The following is a 19586-nucleotide window of genomic DNA, read 5'->3' on the forward strand; positions in this document are numbered from 1 at the left end:
TAACGGCTCAGTAAATTAGTCTGTAAAAAAAAAAAAAAAAAGAAAGTTTTTGCGGATATATAGTGCATACTTTTATTTTGCACTAAATCTAACCATTAAAGATATTTGGAATATTTGCTTTGCCGTTTACCCAGACTGTGTTTTTTTATATTTAGCAAACCAATCTACCTTTGGAACACCTTTAATAATTATACAATTTCTAAATTTCCAGTATATTGTAATAATAATAATACTGATTTATAACAATACAATTTATTGTTTGTTATTATTATTATTATTATTCCTCAGTGTATGTATATGGGGAAAACAAGTTGTTTCTAAATTACTTTTATTTTGAAGTACAGAACTTCCGGTAGGCAGGGTTGCTGTTTTCTTCCACACCGCTCAGGCTTCAGCGTTTCTGTTGTTGACTGACAGATACACGGCCTGTGAAATTAACATTTTCTCAATCTCAGAAACACCACCCCTGTCTGGACAGATAGTGGCGGGAATGCGGCATCGACATGGGAAATCTTTTCGGGAAAAAGAAAGCAACTCGGGTGACCGAGCAGGACAAAGCTGTGCTGGTGTGTTAGGCAGCTGCTAACAGGCTAATCCTTCTAATGAGAGAAGTTACTGTATCTACACTTCTGATAGTCTCATAATCCATGTTGATGCTGACTGACGAATGGACTCCGAAAGTGACAGTGCAGTTTTGTGTTGTATAGTGTAGCTATAGGACCATTACTGTGCAGTGTTTGTTTTTTTTATAATAATTTAATTTTTCTATATTATTATTTGTGTGTGAGTAGCAACTGAAGCAGCAGAGAGATAAACTGAAGCAGTATCAGAAGAAGATCACTCTTCAGATGGAGAAAGAGCGACATCTGGCCAAACAGTTATTAAAAGATGGAAAGAAAGAGTGAGTGAGCGTGATCCTGTCTGTCCTCTTGTTCCCTGTAGAACTAGAAGGTCTAGTTTCCAAAACAAGGAAAATCTCTTTCATAATATTTTGTGTTTGCTTAGTAAAGCACTCCTACTCCTCAAGAAGAAACGCTACCAGGATCAGTTACTGGACAAAACTGAAAATCAGATAAGCAACCTGGAGCGAATGGTAATAAAACAGATCTTTGAGAATATTGTATATGATATGTGTTGCACTATATTCTGTATTTTATTTTAGCTTGTCTGCTAAAATTATTCATGAATATCACATTGAGAACTATTTTACTTTTACAGGTACAAGATATTGAATTTGCACAAATAGAGATGAAAGTCATTGAAGGACTGAAAGTTGGCAATGATTGCTTGAAGAAAATGCACGAGGTACATAATGAGAAATTTATTATATTCTTGTTTGTGCTTGGTACAGCTACTGATGAATTTAACATGCACTCAATTGTATCTTTATTCTTTTTTCCTCTAACCAGATGCTGTCCGTAGAGGAGGTGGAAAAGATCATGGATGAGACGCAAGATGCCATTGACTATCAGAAGGTAAACTTAACTTTTCACGGTCAGTAGAAGTTATAAGACTCTTTACGGGAATACATACAGATATACAACAGGGTCCAAAGAAAAAAACTACTTTGTTGTATGTTTTCATTACAAAGTATAATGTCAACATAAAAATGTGAGTAAAAAGCTGAATTGAAACGTTAATAAAATATTTGGTATATCCCAAAACAACTGACTCTGTCTAAAGAGTTCATATAATAAGTATCACAAATTAATTAATTTGTACATTTCATTAGTGCCTTAGTAATAATAGTAATAATTCTTCAGTTCACATAATTTTTTACATTTGCATTTAATTTTTTATTTTTTTTTTTTAATTCTAACACTTCCAGAATTATTATCCCCCTATAAAATATTTCATAATTTTTTTAAATAATTCCCAAGTGCTGTTTAACAGAGAGAGGAATTTTTCAACACAGCATTTCTAAACATATTAGTTTATTTAGGAAGCTTGGAATGTTGGAATACAAATAGAAACAAATTTATAACCATGAATTAAAAATGATTAGCCATCTGATGTTAATAGTCAATGGTGTATCCCTTTTGCTTGATAGCAGCCTTTAGTTGTTTGTTGTAGTTCTCAACAAGTTTCAGGCATGTCTCCTGAGGAGTCGCAGTCCATTCTTCCTTGGCAGATCTCTCAAGCTCCTCCAGATTTGTTGGTCTCCTGACATGTGAGCCCCACAGATTTTGTATTGGATTCAGGCCAGTCAATGATGTTTGCCTTGCTCACTTGGAGGAAGTTCTACACCAGAAATGAGTCGATATCATGCTGGAAGACAAAACGTCGACCCAAACCATCTTTTGTCTTTCAAAATCTTCTTGTAGTCTTCCATTTTCATGATCCTGACGAGATTCCCAGTTCCAAACACACCGAAACATCCCCACAGTATTATACTCCCACTGCCATGTTTCACTCTGGAGATGGTGTTCTTTGGGCTGAGTACTTGTCCTTTCTTACTCCAAACATAGGCAACATCTCTGTGGCCAAAGAGCTCTACTTCTGTCTCATCTGACCAAAGGACCCATTTCTAGTATACATAGTTTTTCTCCAGGTTGTCCTTCAAACTTCAGTCTAGCTTGGAAGTGTATCTGCTTCAGAAGAGGAGTTTTTCTTGGTCGGCAACCTCGCAGTGCATTCCTGTGTGGGCCTCTAGTGTCCGTCTTCGTTAAGATATAAATCCCAGACTTGACTAAATCATTCAGTGTGTCTTGGCAGTTGTTCTTGGGTTTTATATTTTTATTCTTCTTTAATATTTTGTTAGCGTTATTGATTATATTTTTTAGTTTTTATTTGATTTTTTTTGTCTTTGCCATGATGACAGTACATATTACTTTACTATTTTTTTTTAAAGATACTAATCCTCAGCTTACAGTGTAATGTAAAAGCTTAGAGGTTTAATTAGGTTAATTATGCAAGTCAATGAACAACAGTGGTTTGCTCCAATCAAACAGATCATTTCTTAAGAGGGCTAATGATATTGACCTTAGCAATTTTTTGTTATTTTTAAAATAATTATTTTATTCCAGGCAAATTTAAATAAATAAGGCTTTCTCCAGATGAAAAATAAAATAAGAAATACAGTGTTAAAATTCCCTTGCTCTGTTAAACATCAAACTGAAATTTCATAGGGGGGCTAATAATTTTGTCTTCAACTGTAAATGTTATTTTTTACAGTTATTTTTTACGCTCCAAAGCAACACCTAGTTGCAAAGAATGAATTTGCATTTTCACTCAGACCAAGTTTTCCCGGGTCTGCGCATGCAATATGCTATAATAGTAAGAGTTGTATGTGATTCAGAATTCAGCAGTTCACTTTGTGTCTAATCATTAAAAAACAAAAGCCATAAAGGCTGTAATAATCTTTTTCAATCTACACCACAAGCACTACATCCTTAAATCTAGAGGAACTGTGAGGCAGCTGGAGCTCTCTCACAGACATGCTGCATCAATCTTGTGTGTACTATGTTTTTTTTTTCTCATCCCTGGTTGTCTGTGTGTGTGCAGCAAATTGATGATATGCTGGCAGGATCTCTGACCCAGGAGGATGAGGAGGCTGTGTTAGCAGAGCTGGAGGCCATCACTCAGGTGTGTACATGAGCACTCTCTGACAGCCCTTGTTACTGATGTTGTGTCATCTGCTGTGATTTCATCTGCTGTATACATGTCCTGTGTATGCTCAGGGAGAAGCTGACCTTGAACTTCCTGAGGTGCCTGAAGAAGAACTACCAGAGGTTCCAGAGCAAGAGCCAGGTCTGTGTTTTCTTCTTCTCTATTTCTGGAATAAATGCACAGTATGCAAATTCTAAGAAAACATTTTTGTAATGTTTCAGTGCGGGAGAAGGTAAAAAAGAAGCCAGAGCGAGAGATGTTGGCAGCGTAAATACAAATCTATCATACCTCCATGTCTGCTCTCGAGCCGCTCCACTGGAGACCACAAGGGCTCATCTCAAACAAAACTCTGGGTAGTGACTGACCGTCCTCCCCCTCGTACATGTCAAAGACCTACAACCATGCCATTTTTTAAAGTTGTATATACACTGCATATTGTATGCCATTTAGTTAAGATGTTTATTCTGAAATACTCTTAACAGTGCCCGGTCTTTCTAATCACCCTACAGTTTTGTCTGATCTTTCATCAAAAGCATATCATGTGAATGCTTGTAAATTTCTAATGCATGCATCACTTTTATCATAACAATCTCTGTTTAAAATGATTCCCAAACATTAGTGTTTTAAATACACCATGTTTTGTCATAAACGACACAGAACTGAATCATTTAAATTATGAACTCCAGTATATCCAGTATAAACATGTTCAAACTTTTCAATGTGCTGGAATATGTCATTAAAAACTACAACTATGGCAAGCCTGTTTTAAGTAGTAAAAAACTGATTATAAATAGATAAATAGACATAATTGAGGTAAAGTTTACAAAACCACTAGTGTACACTTATTGAGAGGAAAATAGTCAAGTCATTAATGCATTATGCTTCACATAAACTGTTTTGTTTTTATGAAGCATACATAAGATACTATACAAGGACATGATCTATACAAGCAAAACTAATAACATTGGAACCCTAAATATTGTTTTTCTGTCATAGTTTAGGTGGTGATTAATGCACTGATTCTTTTGAACTTGGTTACATATTATCTCTCTGATTACTGTACTGTCAATTCACTGTTCAGTAAGAACATTAGTTTATGGTCTTGGTCTACCTTCTTTGTTTGACTTTGTAGTTCTGCAACAATACATTTCATGCAATCATTTTTCAGCAATGTTGTGAACTCAAGAAAATGAGTTCATGTAGCGGCCACTAGGCAGCAGTGTCATGCAAGCTGTGTTGGCTACAAGTCTGGCAGATTGGCTGAATCATATGCTTTGCTTTACTGTAGGTAGTTATCATGCATCTTATAAAATGAACTTATATCAAATCTTAATTAAACTATTATCTTTAACTCATATATATATATATATATATATATATAAATTTTAAGCAAAGACGCATTCAATTATTAAAAAAAGTGACAGTACAGTAAATACTTGTGTTACAAAAATAAATATTTCAAATTAATCCAGTTCTTTTTTATATTTCTATTTATCAAAGTATCCTGAAAAATATTATGCAGCACAGTTGTTTTCAACACTGATAATACAAAAAAGCCAAAAATAAACGAAATCAGCATATTAGAATGATTTCTGAAGGATTATTGACATTGTAGACTTGAGTGACTTCTGCCGAAAATTCAATTATTCCGTTACAGGAATAAATTGCATTTTTAATAATAATAATAATAAAAATAGAAAATGCTTATTTTAGATTTTATTAATATTTCACAATATTACTGTTTTAACGGTATTTTAAATCAAATAAATGTAGCCTTGGTGAGCATAAGTGACTTCTTTAAAAACCATTTTTGACCCCAAACATCTCTGTCATATCTTTGGGATCAACGTTTTTTTATTTTTAATTCATTAATTTAAATTTAATTTGAGATTTACAGCTAAATGTATACCCCATGTAACTGGTTACAGGGTATTTCACTAGTGTGCAGATTTTCTTGAGCAAGCCTATGTTAGACCATTTTTGAAAGGTATTTACCTAAAAAGAAGTACCTGAATTGCTTAGTTGGAAGTCCATTGTCTGGAACCAGGCGGTTTGAGCTGTGGGGCTGCTCTTATCTTGCCTGACACACGGCACTTTGGGCGAGGGCGGCTGCCCCATGAGTTTGAATGACTCCACAAGAGCTCAGTGTGAAGCAGTTTCATACTGTTACATTGTTAGACAACTGACTTTGACCAATGAACAAGTGAATGTATGTTAAAGAGAGAAACTGAGCTTCCTAAAAACAGTAAATGGAAGATATCCTACATAATATGAGTTAGAACTCCTACACACAGTTTTAAATCCTTCATTTTTTTTTTTTACTTTAAAATCTATATTCAAATATGGAACAGTTTCTCATGTCATCTCATTTGAATTAAATTACAATTTCCTTCCCTCATCCCACATTTAAAGTGCGCTTTCCATGTTTTCACACTGAAAGCTTCTCTTAATCACATCCAGCTGTTCTAAAGAGATGCTGGATTTAGGCGCCTGTATTGATCTCTGTTTTGCTTTGTTACTTTTTATTTACCCTTTACATTTGGTCTTGATAGATTCAGTAGATAAGACCTCCACTGTGACGCAAAATCAATCGATGTGGCCTCTAGACGGAAGCATCTCTAATGTTATACACATTTGCCAGGAACTTCCATGAGTTGTATATGTGCGGCTGGCTGAAAAAGAAACAAAGAAAGGAAATTGTCCATTGTATTGGATTTCTTGACCTTTGCAATCAAGGAGCACACAAACCATTATATGTAGTTTACTCTCTCGATTGACCTTTGAAACAGGGAAACACTAGAGCAGGGGTGCTCAGTCCTGCTCTTCGGGATCTACCTTCCTGCGGAGATCAGCTCTAATTGTAATCAACACAATCTTAAATAATCAAGGTCTTGGGATTCATTCGAAAATTACGTGCAGTTGTGCTGGAACAGAGTTTCCACTACATTTTGAATGCTTTCCCATCAGAACAGCTGTAAAAGGTGTTGTCATGGCCATTACTACCACATAGGGTGACTACGTTTACATAACATTTTCTGATTAAGGACCATATACTGTTTAATATTATGATATTGGAATATTACTGCATACATGTAATTTCAAATAAACTAGGAATGCACATTCTTTTCATGCTATGCATGGATGCTCTTGATTATTACACAGCATTTTGGTTATTTTTGACAGTAATTTAAGCAACTAAGTAACTGACCTATCGGTGAACAGTTAAGCCCCCCCCCCCCCCCCCCCCCCCCCCCCCCCCCCCCCCCCCCAGTTACTATTGTGAACTCAGACAAACAAATGGAGTTTGAATCTGCTTTGAAACAATCTGTATTGTATAAAGTGCTATATAAATATATGTGACTTAACCCTTTTTGTATTATGTATACATAATTATAATTTTATTAAAAACAAGTAGGAATCAGGTTTCAATGGAACAATTTTAATATCAGTACTTGTCACACATTACAAACAATTAATATCAAAAAGTATGTTTTTTAAAAATGTGTTTAACCACATGTTTGACCCCTTAACTGTTACTGTTAAGTAAGTTTACTAATGTATATTCTATACTACTATACAGTTAAATCCTAATCTAATCATGACAACCTATATATCATTGGAAAGGTCTAAGACTCCTTGATAGATATTTTACCACTGTTTTTTGTTTCAAATTATGTATTAACAATAATAGAATAATTTATGACAAGAGTGCACCTCAAAACATATACATCTTAATAGGAATTCTGACCTTTGTCACAAAAATTTATTTTCTTTTCCTTTTTCCCTGTCACGTTTTAGTAATCATCATAAATTATATATTATTTGAAAGCTTAAAACCACAAAATTCTCCTGTGAAAACCATTTTGAAATCAGACATTGCATTTACATGGAAATGGTACTTTAAATTATTTTAGAGGGTTCCTCCTACTTAGTGGGGGTTGTCATTTTGCAAAATGTATTAGTTTTTTAGAATCAAACTTTTTATAATCTTGACAAAATACATGAAATACACAATGCTAATTTTTTGAGATAGGAATTTTGGGTTTTCATGAGCTGTATGCCACAATTTTATGTTTTAAAAATAATAAATGTTATGAAATTAAAAGACCTGAAATATTTCAGTTGGTGTGATATGAAAGTTTAATTTTTATCATTACATTATGGAAAATAATGAACTTTTTCACAATATGCTAATTTTTTGAGAAGGACCTGTAAGTAATATTGAGAGAGAAATGTATACATTTGTGACAGAAAAATTGCATCAAAACAATTAAACAAAGAATGGCACCCTGTGGCTAGTTGTGGTATAACACCTAAAACAAATTATAGGAGTCTCAATTTTTTTTTTTTTTTATCAACTTCAAATTTGGAACACAACTTATTTAGACAGGTTCATGGCCCTAAATGAGAAAAAGTAAAAAAAAAATAATAATAAATTCTGGAAGAAAAAGATAAGTTAAATAGTATTTTTTATATATACATTGAAAATAGAAATAATAGAATCTGAATAGATCTGAATCTGAGAAAGTCTTTTTCAGTACTGAAAATAATGAGGAAAAGCAAATTTTTTACCCTTTCCGGGGTAGTGAAACACCAACATGACAACATATACCCAAGAAAAATATTTAATTTGGGTCTGTACGGTTGCCTTGAGACAAAAAAAATAACATTTTATTTATATAAAATTTATGTGTGTGCACTTCAAAACACATCCTCACTTTACAAGCATGTTCACGGCCCTAAATGATAAAAAGTCACAAAATATCAAGAATAAAATCTCAGGTTAACTGGTATTCCCAACAACTCAAAGATCAAAATGGGTCAAATTGACCCAGACCACAATACAAGGGCTAAATAATGACCAAATTTTGAATAAATATTCTTGTACACTCACAATATTCAGTGGACGATACGTTTTGTGGTCGATCAGTGTGGATTTTTCAATGGTAGAGTTGTATATGATTACATTGTCTGCCCTCAATCCTGTGTGTAGTCGTAGTTCTCCATTACATGATAGTACAGTGAGGGAGAGTGCAGCAGGGGAACTGTGTTGGTGGTGTGGGTAGGAGCTGCTGAGAGATAGGCTACATAAAGGAATCCCTGCCTACATCACAGTCAGACACAAACCCACGCTTGAATTGCGCAGTGCCCACTGCTGTACTCATCTCATCTGATCCTCCTCCAGTCCTTGGGTGATAGTTGCGCTAAGAATGATGTAGTGATGATAAAAATGGGAATACAACCATAAAACAATGTTTCTCAAATAAACAAAAGACATCATCTATCCTCTGATTTACTGATAGTTTTGTAATTTTTTTTAAATAAAAATGTACTATTAAATGTCTCCAATAAGTCGTAAAATATCAAGAAATGAATAGATGAGTAAATTATGTCTTTTCTTACTAATTTTAACATCCTCTCCTTTCAATTTAAGTTTGTTGTATGGAATTTTCACAATACGTATTATTCCACAGATAAATATTAACTATTAAATATTATTAATTCCTACTTTCTAGTAATAATGAATCTTTTAAGTGAATGAATCGTTTGAATTTATTTCCTTTTTTTTTTCAGTGAAGTCACACCCTTTTTTGCATGAACAAATAGAATTGAGTGCAGGTTGTAAAGGAAAATTTCATTAGTTGGATGGACAATTTTACTAAACGAGTTTGGGCCTGAACGAAACTCATTGGTGAAAGAACTGAATGTGTCTCATGTCTGGTTTGTGAGCAAGGGTTAATTTGCTGTCAGATTGAAAAAAAAAGAATGTTTTTCATTCAGTGAGTCATTTACAGTAATGAATAAAATAATCGTGTGTTAATAAAAAATATGAATAAAATGACTCATGACTGTACACAATTTAAATGACATAAAAATTTATTAAATTTTTGATTTATAACTACTATTTAATAACTGAATTAAGCTATAACTGTGGATTATTTTCTATAGCTTGTTTAAAGTAATGTCCTCCTGATAAAAAAAGGAAGGAAAAATTGGTTTGCTCTATATAGGCTATCGGTAAAACATGAGTTTTCAGTAAACTTGTAGGCACTAAAATTTTTAAAGGATAATAACTTGTTTTATTGATGGTTAGGGTGATTTTTACAGAATCGATTCAATGAATGATTCAATGACTGGCTCATTGTCGCCACCTACTGGCGAACGATGTAAGCTGAAGAAAGTGAATGGATCTTTTAGTGAACGGTGTACGGGGATTCAAAAGTTCAGTTTATTGAAATGAATTAAAATCCCCTACTAAAGAGTGGGTTCAAGAATACAAACGTTAAGGAACAGAGAGTTCTTGACATCCCTCAGGATGGCGTCGCGTCAAACCTGAACCTTAATATGACAGCAGACAGCAGTAACGTTATACACTGCAAGCACGCGACACAGTGTTGTAGTAAATGATCTCACGTCCGCAGCTCTGTCACTGTCCGCGTTCTGTGGTCATGCGAACGCTCCTATTTATAACCAAGGAATGTCTTCCGTCGCGTCGCGCCGCGTAGAAGGTGAAAGAGGAGAGGCGGAGTCCGTCTGAATATCAAGCGCAGCTCCGCTCCAGTGACGAGGATAAACGCGTACTGTGGATTCCCGCCACTCCGGCGGCTGCGCGTGGGCATCAGTGAGAGAGTTCCATATAAAAGCTCCCGCATCCTCCTCTGCCTCTGACACTCTCTGTTTGAATGATACAGTGTCTTCTCCTCCTCCTCCTCCTCCTCCTCCTGTGTTTTCTCGGAAACATTTTCCTGCAGTAGAAATTCAAATAGTCGTCTATGGTTCTGACTCAAGCTTCCAAAATGTCCCGGACCGATGAGGTGCACCGTATAACGGAGAATGTCTATAAGGTGAGTTTCACTAGTATTGCTTCATATAGTTTTATATTTATATTTTTCCTGCATTAATTATATCCTATGTTTTCTGTGTCAGATTTATTCATTCATGGTGTAAACTTAATACAAAATTTAAATGTAAAGGTTTTCTTTTTAAAAGTTGCTTGCTGATGTATAACTTGCTTAAAGGGACAGCTCACTCAGAAATGAACATTATGTCATCATTTACTCACCCTCATGCTGTTCCAAACGTGTCAGTTTCTTTTCTAGGACACAAGCTGAAATCTTAGGCAGTAGCTATATGACTGACAGCCTCGGTCACCAATTACTTTTATTGCATTTTTAAGAACAGTATAAGTGAATGGGGACTGAGACTTAAGACATTTTGTAGTGAACTGTCCCTTTAAATAATGCAAACTAGAGGCTCCTGTAATTAAAAGCAGAAATAGCTGGTTTCAGTGTAGAACCAGTTTAGCCAAATACTTAAATCTGTCCTGTAACTCACTGGGACACGTGAGTTTCGAGTGCCTAGTCTGATTTCATCAATTGTATGTGTAGAGAATAAAAACATTTCAAGAGTTTACTTCTGTACATTTCCTCTAGTACATTAGTTTTGTAGTTCCTTCATTCTTGGAATTTGTTAAAAGCTTAACTGATATCTTTGCCCTGGCTTTGAAGGTGTTAGTGTATGTAACCATGGATTTGTTTTGCTCTAAATGAGTTCTCGGTTGGTAATGTGGTATGAAACTGATTGTGTAAAACAGATGGAGCATATCTGGGTCCCATCAGGAAAGAGTGACTAATGCACTTCCATGGATCCCCACAGCACACGCATACCAACGTCCATTTACTTCTTTTCTCTGCCAGCATTGCCCTTGTGAGCTTATGTCTGTTGTAGCGTACCTCTTTAAAACCACCTGACTCACCAAACTAAACCTTGGTGGCTGCTGAGACTGACCCAGTGAAGCGTGTTAGTTCAATCCTGCAGACATCTGTTAGGGGCCTTTAATGTTTAGGCTGTTAATTCCAACCCATGGAGCTAAAATCCTTGGCTAGAGAATGAAGGGATACCATTATTACTTGGACAGGGGCGGCGTTTTTCTGAGCTTTTAAGTTTTCTTAGGGGTCAGAGGAAAACTGTGCTGGGAACATAGTGTTTTTGCCTGTAACCAAATGCACTTTAAGGTGATATTTTAATGTGATATGTGAAAATGAGACATCATGGCATATGCAAGACATTTCATCCTATATATGAATCATGCACTCTTGAAAATAAAGGCGCTTAAAAGGATCTTCACAGCAATGCCATAGAAGAACCGTTTTTGGTTCCACAAAGAACCAATCTGGTTCTCTTTCTTAACTTTTTATAATATGAAGAACCTTCTATCGGCACAAAGAATCTTTTGTGAAACAGAAAGTTTCTTTGGATGCTAAAGGTTCTTTATGGAACCATTTAGACTAAAAGGTTCTTCTATGGCATCGTGAAGCACCTTTGTTTTTAAGAGTATGCACATTAACAATCTATTTTTTTTAGATTAAAAAGGGGAAGATTTTCTTCATTTTAAATCTCCTTTTACTTTTTTTTTTTTAATTAACAGCAACAAAAATTGTATGTGTTATCATTAAATTAATATTAAAACAATATATAATATATAATTTTTCTATATTATAGAATATATGATAATCAGTAAACCAATTTTTTATATAAGAAAATATATGATAATATATATTTTAAAATGCTTTTTAGTTCTTTTTTGGAGTCGAGTTAAAAATGAACTTTAAACTATGACTTTCCATGACAGAGTTGACTGCTTACCATTAAGCCCAAAGGAGATTTTAATTTATTTATTTATTTTATATGTGTGCTAGCATCTAGTATGATATGTATAGCATGGTACATAATTGCAGGCTTAAAAAAAAAACAACAAAAAAAACGTGGTTAGTCAAACATGTGCCTGTGTGTTAATAAGGAAATGGAAACCACATTGGACAGGAGTGCATACAGTATGTAAACAGGAATGTTGCTCTAACTTGGAAAGGCTCATGTGAGGCTGAAGTCAAGATAATATCTGAAGAAGGAAGTTAGTTGCCTTTTACTGTACGTCTTTCTTTGAATGTGGAGATACATTTTTCATGAGCTTAGAAAAGTTGTGCAACCGGGCAAAATAAATTTCTTGACCACATAATCCTCCTTCAGGATTATTTTGCAAGCATAAGTATTATCTTCTTGTCGAAAGGCAGAAGTTTTAGAGTATTTACAGTGAAACCATTTCCAATATTATGACCTTTGATAAAAAAAATTGATATTTTCCTGCTGGATTGTACTTGATTGATTGTTTTAGGATTAACTAAAGACATCAAGCTTATGTATCTCCAGTGTTCTCTCATAGATAGGATCATTGTAAGTGGGATGAAGCCATAGAATTGACTACATCAAAACCTATACACTTTAGACACTTTAGAAAGTAATCAGTGGTAGCCAGCTCAAAGAGAAATTAATTTAAACCTCTGTTAGGCATCATCATTTCAATGTCCTGTAGCGTTGGAACTCAAGTCATGACCAATGTTACCACTAGCTTTGAGCATTGAAGTCGTTTTGTCCTTTCAGACTGTTAAGTGGGAGGATATTCATTCCTCGTTGGGTCTCTTGGCTTCTTTAGGCTCTGTGATTTGTATAATTATGGGTATTGTGAGGCCACAGTGGGGTTCTCTATTATAAGAAATAAAGAGACAGCGGATGCAGCGGAGTGATAAACTGCACTCACAGATAGAAGAATGAAGTAGGGGGCCATTTGACAGCATCAGGCATCATCTTTCACATCAGCGGCTCTCAACTAGAGGGTTGTGACCCAGAAATGCTGGTCTGTTCTTTCACAGAAAGCAGGACAAAAATACAAATCATAAAATACAATGTAAGGTTATCATTCATTGTAGAAATGGCAAAACAAATGGGCTTATCAGCTTTTAAAAGGTCAGAGGAAATGGTCCCTGTATCTTTAGTTGTTGACATCAAAGGTTGAAAGTCTGGTAAAACTCTACAGCAGGGGTGTCAAACCCAGCTCCCGGACACCCACAGTCCCGCAGAGTTTAGCTCCAACACAACAACCTGCTTCAACACACTTACCTTCAATTTTCAAGTAATCCTAAAAACCTTGATTATCTGGTTCAGGTGTTTTAATTAAACTCTGCAGTGCTGTGGTCCTCCAAGAACTGGGTTTGACATCCCTGCTCTATAGTATTTTTGTGACTGAAATTTTAGCAGCAATAAAAAATAAAAAATAAAAAAATAAAAAATAATATATATATATCTATATATATATATATATATATATATATATATATATATATATATATATATATATATATAAATAGCATATATATGTGTGTATGTGTATATGTATGTATATGTGTGTATATATATATATATATATATATATATATATATATACACGTAGCCTAAACACATACATACATGTATACCCACACACACACACACTTTATATATATTATATTCATATAACTGGTTTAATAAACACGAATCATCTGTAGAGCTTGAATGAAAGGCATGTCAGTTTTGTGGAAATATCCCATTCTTTCAATTCTGCAAGATTTCTGTGGAACTCGATCTGTCGGCAATTCTTTGTCCAGCTTCATGTGTGATTTTGGGAGTGTGTCGATATGTATGTTTGTGTGTACGCCTGGCAGCTGCTTAGTAATCCCACAGGACCTTGGGAGCTCAAATCCACCCGTCTGCACTTACAAGTGACTCAGCCTGCATCTGCCAGTGTGTGTGGGCAGTGTCTCACGGGCCAATGGAGTATGTGTGTCAGTACGTGCATGTGCCACTGTCGCCGTGTGTGTGTGGGTAGTGTCTCGCAGACCGAACGGTCTGGTTGTGAGAATGTGCCTCTGCCGAAGCGTAGGGGTTGTGAGTGAGTTCAGCTTTGTGTGTGCCCACGGTGAGTAGGACAGACAGACCTCGAAGATATTGTCATCTGTTGGAGGCAGTTTCCTTCGTACCACATTGCACTGCCCACAACTTGACCGCATGTCCACGCTTGAACTGGCCTCTTACTGGGCCACACTTCTGTTGATGTAGATATCAGGCTGAATTATGCTAATGCATATTTTCTTAAAAGAGGAATATTTTTGTCCCTTTTCCCCTCCAAACAGATGGTGATGAGGGGGTTCAGCAAAAACAATATTTCATTTGCTACAGTTTTACTGTCATCAATCACCTTTAAGTCACATTTAATGACAACAAAATTTTGTTGCCACCCAGAGCAGTTCATTTGTTTGATGGATCTTTACCTTGTTCTAAAATCAACATTATCTCTGTGCGTGTTTGTTTTGTGTTCATGTGTGTGTTCTTAATAAAATGAAACTGGATTTTAAGGGCGGAACAGGGATTTCTTTGTAGACTTGCTATGAGTTTTGGGTGAGGTCAGTTGGCTTTTCTTTTTAATAAAGTGTTTTAATTTCCCAATTCATATTCATAGCAATTAGAAAAGCACAGTATGTGTCCCCTTGCGCCCTGGTTTTGGCGTTATATAACAAGTCCTAGTTTCAACTTTTCCTCTTATCTTAGTCCAAGTCATCTGGAGAGCCTTAAAAGAATATAGATGTCATTAAAAATACGTCCTAAATACATTTTTTTGTTTGTTTTTGTGCTGTAAACTGTCAGATAGAAGACAGATGGTAGCTTAACAGCATGTTGGGCGAAAGCTGTTGGACTGTGTGTTTGCGTCTGTGTTTTTGACTGTCTGTGTACCTCTAAAGGGAATGGGATTCTTAGTTGAGACTAGTAGATCATAACAGCTCCGTAAAGGGCAAAGCTTACGACTTTATGCAGAAACCTGTTACTTACAGATGGCCGCATTATGAGTGTGCCCCCTTCCTTCATTGTGCCATGTTTTATTTATTAATTTATGTCCCGCTTTCTGGACTCTTGCTGAAAACCACAGTGACCTCTTGTTGTTGCTTATTTACAATGAAAATACATTTTCACAGTGTACTGGCTATGAATTCATGTGGCTGGCTGGTTCTAACCAGTAATGATGACTACTGTACAAATTGGCTAATGTTTAGGTAAATTAATCTGGATCAGCGTGAATAATTTCTGACTGGCCAGTTAACAAATCTCGTCATTCAATCTATTATCTAACTCAAAAATAAATATTTATTTAAATTCAGAAGATTTTTGTACTTCTTATTTGATCATAATAAAATAATTTATGAAATAAGACGTGAGTCATGCTGTGCTCACTGTGCAAGGACAATAACTAGAACGACAATAACGATCATGTTTAGACCAAGTTTTTCCATCTGATGAATGTTGAAATCATTGACAGCCAATCAAAAGCCATCCTGCACTGCTTGAGCATTTAAAGAGGCAGACGAAAAAACTGCATGCTTACATTGAATAGAACATTATCTTGAGTAGGTATATACACTAATATAGTTATAATTTTTTGGTGTCAAAAGGCCTTTAGTAAGTGCTCTAAGGTAATATGAGATTGTATTTTTGTTAGTGTGGTGTTGTGGTTAAAGCTAAGGGTTAGTAGTAACCAGATTAAAGAGTTTTATGTGTGCACCCAGATGGAGAGAGAGACTGCACTGTTGTCTGTGTGATTTGTAGGTGAGAAGCAGGCCAGCTGTTTGAATGTCAGTGATGATGAAAGAGTGAATGAGAAAAAGAGTAGGGAAAGATTTTATGTTGCCAGCAGCACACCAGATTATTGTGTCCTCACAGGCACAACATGTTTTTGTACTTTCACATAAAAATCACACAGACACATTCCTAAAGCACTAAACAGAGACACCTGCATGCTCTAATGAATTCTTTTATAATCATTTAGACTTTAATGGCCTCTAAAGTCTGAGTGATTATAAAGGAATTCATTAAAACAATGGCTTAAATAACATTTTGTACCTCTCACAGCAGCTTGATGTTGAAATCCACTCGAGGTTTATTGATAGAAATGATCTAATGGTACAAAACGCTTGAGTGCCATAGTATTTTTATTTTGGTTCTTAGATATGTCTTTAGTGTATCTCTTTTGACATTTATTTACAGGGCTGTGATATCTTTGTCTCAAACCCAGAGGTGATCTGCTTATGTGACTATTTTGGGTCCATCCCACCTCATTTCACTCTAATGTGAGCTAATGTGGTCCTTTGGCAGCCATGATGGATATAATGTGATTAAAGAGCGGTCTGTTTCTGTCATGCCTGTTATGAATAGTCACTGGCAGGGCAAACATAGGGCCTACTACTGTCATGCCTGCCAGGCAGAGTGGTTTGAGTGGGTACCAGTGTAAGAACCGAGGATGGAATTGGCAAGGAATGAGAGAAACCTATTACAATATCCCCGATGAACAAATGTGTAAGGTTACAGCGATGAGATTATATATTTGTTTTGATCATCCCACGAATTGCAAATGATTTGGTAGCAGTCTAGTGGAGTGAATCTCATGTAAATTGTCAAGAAATGTCTGGGAATATTCATCTCTTATTTCAGGCACAAATCAAAAGAAAAAATTAAATTATATTTTGCACACAATTTAAATAGTTTCCAATTCTATTTATATAGCTTTAAAAAAAAAGTGTTGAAAAAAATCCCTGAAAAATTATAAATATTATAAAATAATATCCCATACTAATAATTAATAAATAATGATTCATTATCATTAAATTATATTGATAAATAAGTAAATCTAGCAAATTTGTATATACAATACAACTGCATGTCATGGTAGTATTGTTGAACTGAAATTAATTCATACTTATTTAAATTGTTATAAACAGGATGGTTTTAATTAGTAACTATATTACAGTATTATTATTACAGTAATTTTTATAAGAGTTTTTTGCATTATATTAAGGAGAATTTAATTGTCATGGAAAGATCACAATGGAAAAAAATCATAATGGACCTAAAAAAGGTATGCAAAATATATTTTCTTATTTACTTTTAATTTTGGTGTCTTTCACAGTTAGAGAGGGCAAGAGGAGGAATACAGTAGAATGAGAGACACTGATTGAAGGTGAGAGGAAGGGGAACGGTTTGACGCATTTATGTGTTTGAGACAGGAGGAGATAACTGGGAAATGCTGGAATCTTTGCTGTGACATTTCATTCGAGATCTCATGGGATGGTACACCAGCAGAGAGATGAAACTGTACAGGAATACACTCACCCACTCACACACACACACACAGGCCCATTATATACAGTACATTCATTATACACAGACACATGTAACAGCACAAGCATCTCAGCCGTATTCATCTTTGTCTCCTTTCACTGAAATTGAAATCGTGATTCACTCATTTCTCATCAGCGTTTCTGTGAATGGATTAAGGTGTTGGACGGAGGGGTACACAGTGTTCCTTCAGTCAAAGGTAACAAGCTCTGGCTGCACAAACTACCCCTCCTACTGTGATCAGATGGTACGATCCAAACGTGCGGGGAATAGGAATGCACTTTAGCAGAGAGTAATGCGGGGGGAATTCCGACACAACCATATATGGGCAAGGAAGTCATTCTCTCTCCATCTCACCTCTCCAAGCTCACTCTGAAGTGGGATGCACACAGTGGTGATGTTCACGGTGAACTCGCACAGGCACACATACACCCACGCATGCACACAGACAGGCTCATCTGAAATGGAAATTGGTAAGATGAGCGCCAGGGCGGCTTGTAGGAGTGAGACAGCTGTAACTAAAGGACTTGCAGCATCCGCAGTGGACACGCAAAGATCTTTGTCCATGTGGGAAGATGGAGGCAGCCTCTGCAGAAAGCCCAGATCCCAGCTCAGAGTCTAATACTCTTGTTGTTAGTGTCATAGTGTAATAAAATGATAAAACTGATCTCGAATCAGTGTTTGTCTTGTTGTTATTGTATTATTGTACTGAATGGTTAAATACCAATCCAAAAATACATGATAAAACTGATCTCGAATCAGTGTTTAAGACAGATCTGTGAAAGTGAAGTTGAGTGAAATTATTGAAAAAGTGACATTAGTGGAAAAAGAAAAAATGTGAGGTGGGACTTGGTTGTGTCAATCAATTGTTGAATGGATGGAGGCAATCAGGTGAATCCGAGTTACCAAAATTGTTAATTTTAAGAAAGAGTCGGTGTTTAAGTGGGTGAAATTATTGGAGAGGTCGGGTATACTGTATGTCACCAGTCTTTACACCAGAAGATCAAGTCATGATATTATGATGAAGGAAAATATGCATGTATGAATTATTCACAATAAAATCATTAACATGCATTTTGAAAATACATGAGGTGAATTTTAATTTCATACTAAATATCTTTGGAAAGAACAATATACCTGTGTATACCGTATGCATATTTAAGGAATCATTTTGCATGATAAACAAGAATTTATGTGATTTACAAAATATGAAGTTTCTGTTCATAAGATGTAGGAGGTATATGTATAGCATATTGCTTTTACATCTCTTAGAAAGAGAATGTGTGTGTGTGTGAGACAAAGCTGAAATGTGTTGTTTACTAGATGATCTTACAATATGTAAATTACACTGTTTCAGGGTGCAAGGGGTCTTTCTGAACAAGCGAAAACATGTCTAGCTGAAAAAATACATGCAGTATTTAAAGTCAGGGTCACCTTGAGCTTGTAGTTACTTAGCAAATGAACCTTCCTGCCCACGTTTAGGTTGTTGTTCTCTATATACTTGCAGAATAATGGTAAAAAGCTGCACATTTGGTTCTTTGGAATCATAACGTCGTTTTAAAAATGTTTGAATGTCATGCCAGTGAAATTGATACAGCATAACGTAAGTGTCCAAAAGTTTCCAGAGGCTCACTGTATATCATTCTAAAAGGTGTATTAATTTCAGGTAATTTCAAGCATCGAACAATCAAATTAATTGACGGTGCAGTGCAGTGCTTTAAACAAAAGGTTAGCTGTTGAAAATCAACCCTTGCATTTGGGTTCAAAAACCTATTAATACACATCATCATTATCCATTTCCATACTCAATTGTCCTGAAGCTGTAGGACTCAAGAGAATTACATAACGCTGAACAGCAGGAAGTCTTTATCAGACTGCAACTTACATCAGTGGCCACACGGCTGCTTTAATCATGTTTTACTATGCATATTGAAGACATAAAG

General features: G+C 35.5%; 2 protein-coding genes across 10 annotated transcripts in view; both read left to right on the plus strand.

Moving 5' to 3' along the window:
- The first annotated feature begins 330 nt into the window (after positions 1 to 330).
- On the plus strand, positions 331 to 4367 carry LOC109079784 (charged multivesicular body protein 6-like). Its single transcript, XM_019094902.2, has 8 exons — positions 331 to 566; positions 792 to 901; positions 1006 to 1093; positions 1219 to 1305; positions 1410 to 1475; positions 3505 to 3585; positions 3681 to 3750; positions 3831 to 4367. The coding sequence occupies exons 1-8, from the start codon at positions 504 to 506 to the stop codon at positions 3878 to 3880; spliced, it is 615 nt and encodes a 204-aa protein (XP_018950447.1). The 5' UTR covers positions 331 to 503; the 3' UTR covers positions 3881 to 4367.
- Positions 4368 to 9810: 5443 nt separating this feature from the next.
- LOC109073870 (brain-specific angiogenesis inhibitor 1-associated protein 2-like) overlaps positions 9811 to 19586 on the plus strand; it is a 53776-nt gene continuing 44000 nt past the window's right edge. For 2 of the 9 annotated variants that reach the window (XM_042735894.1, XM_042735895.1), the window contains exon 1: positions 9819 to 10454. In XM_042735894.1, coding sequence (XP_042591828.1) covers positions 10383 to 10454 — 72 coding nt within the window. In that variant the 5' untranslated portion in view covers positions 9819 to 10382. Of the gene's footprint in view, positions 10455 to 19586 lie in introns of all 9 variants that reach the window. The other 7 variants (XM_042735902.1, XM_042735900.1, XM_042735897.1 and 4 more) reach the window with 7 other exon arrangements.

The sequence above is a fragment of the Cyprinus carpio genome, chromosome B12, assembly GCF_018340385.1.
Source record: "Cyprinus carpio isolate SPL01 chromosome B12, ASM1834038v1, whole genome shotgun sequence".
Lineage (NCBI taxonomy): Eukaryota > Metazoa > Chordata > Actinopteri > Cypriniformes > Cyprinidae > Cyprinus > Cyprinus carpio.

Excerpts from the sequence above, each read along its gene's own strand:
- LOC109079784 (XM_019094902.2), top strand. The coding sequence starts at position 504 with ATGGGAAATCTTTTCGGGAAAAAGAAAGCAACTCGGGTGACCGAGCAG. Across the intron at positions 567-791 it reads AGCAGGACAAAGCTGTGCTG|CAACTGAAGCAGCAGAGAGA; the intron begins GTGTGTTAGGCA and ends GTGTGTGAGTAG. Across the intron at positions 1,476-3,504 it reads ATGCCATTGACTATCAGAAG|CAAATTGATGATATGCTGGC; the intron begins GTAAACTTAACT and ends GTGTGTGTGCAG.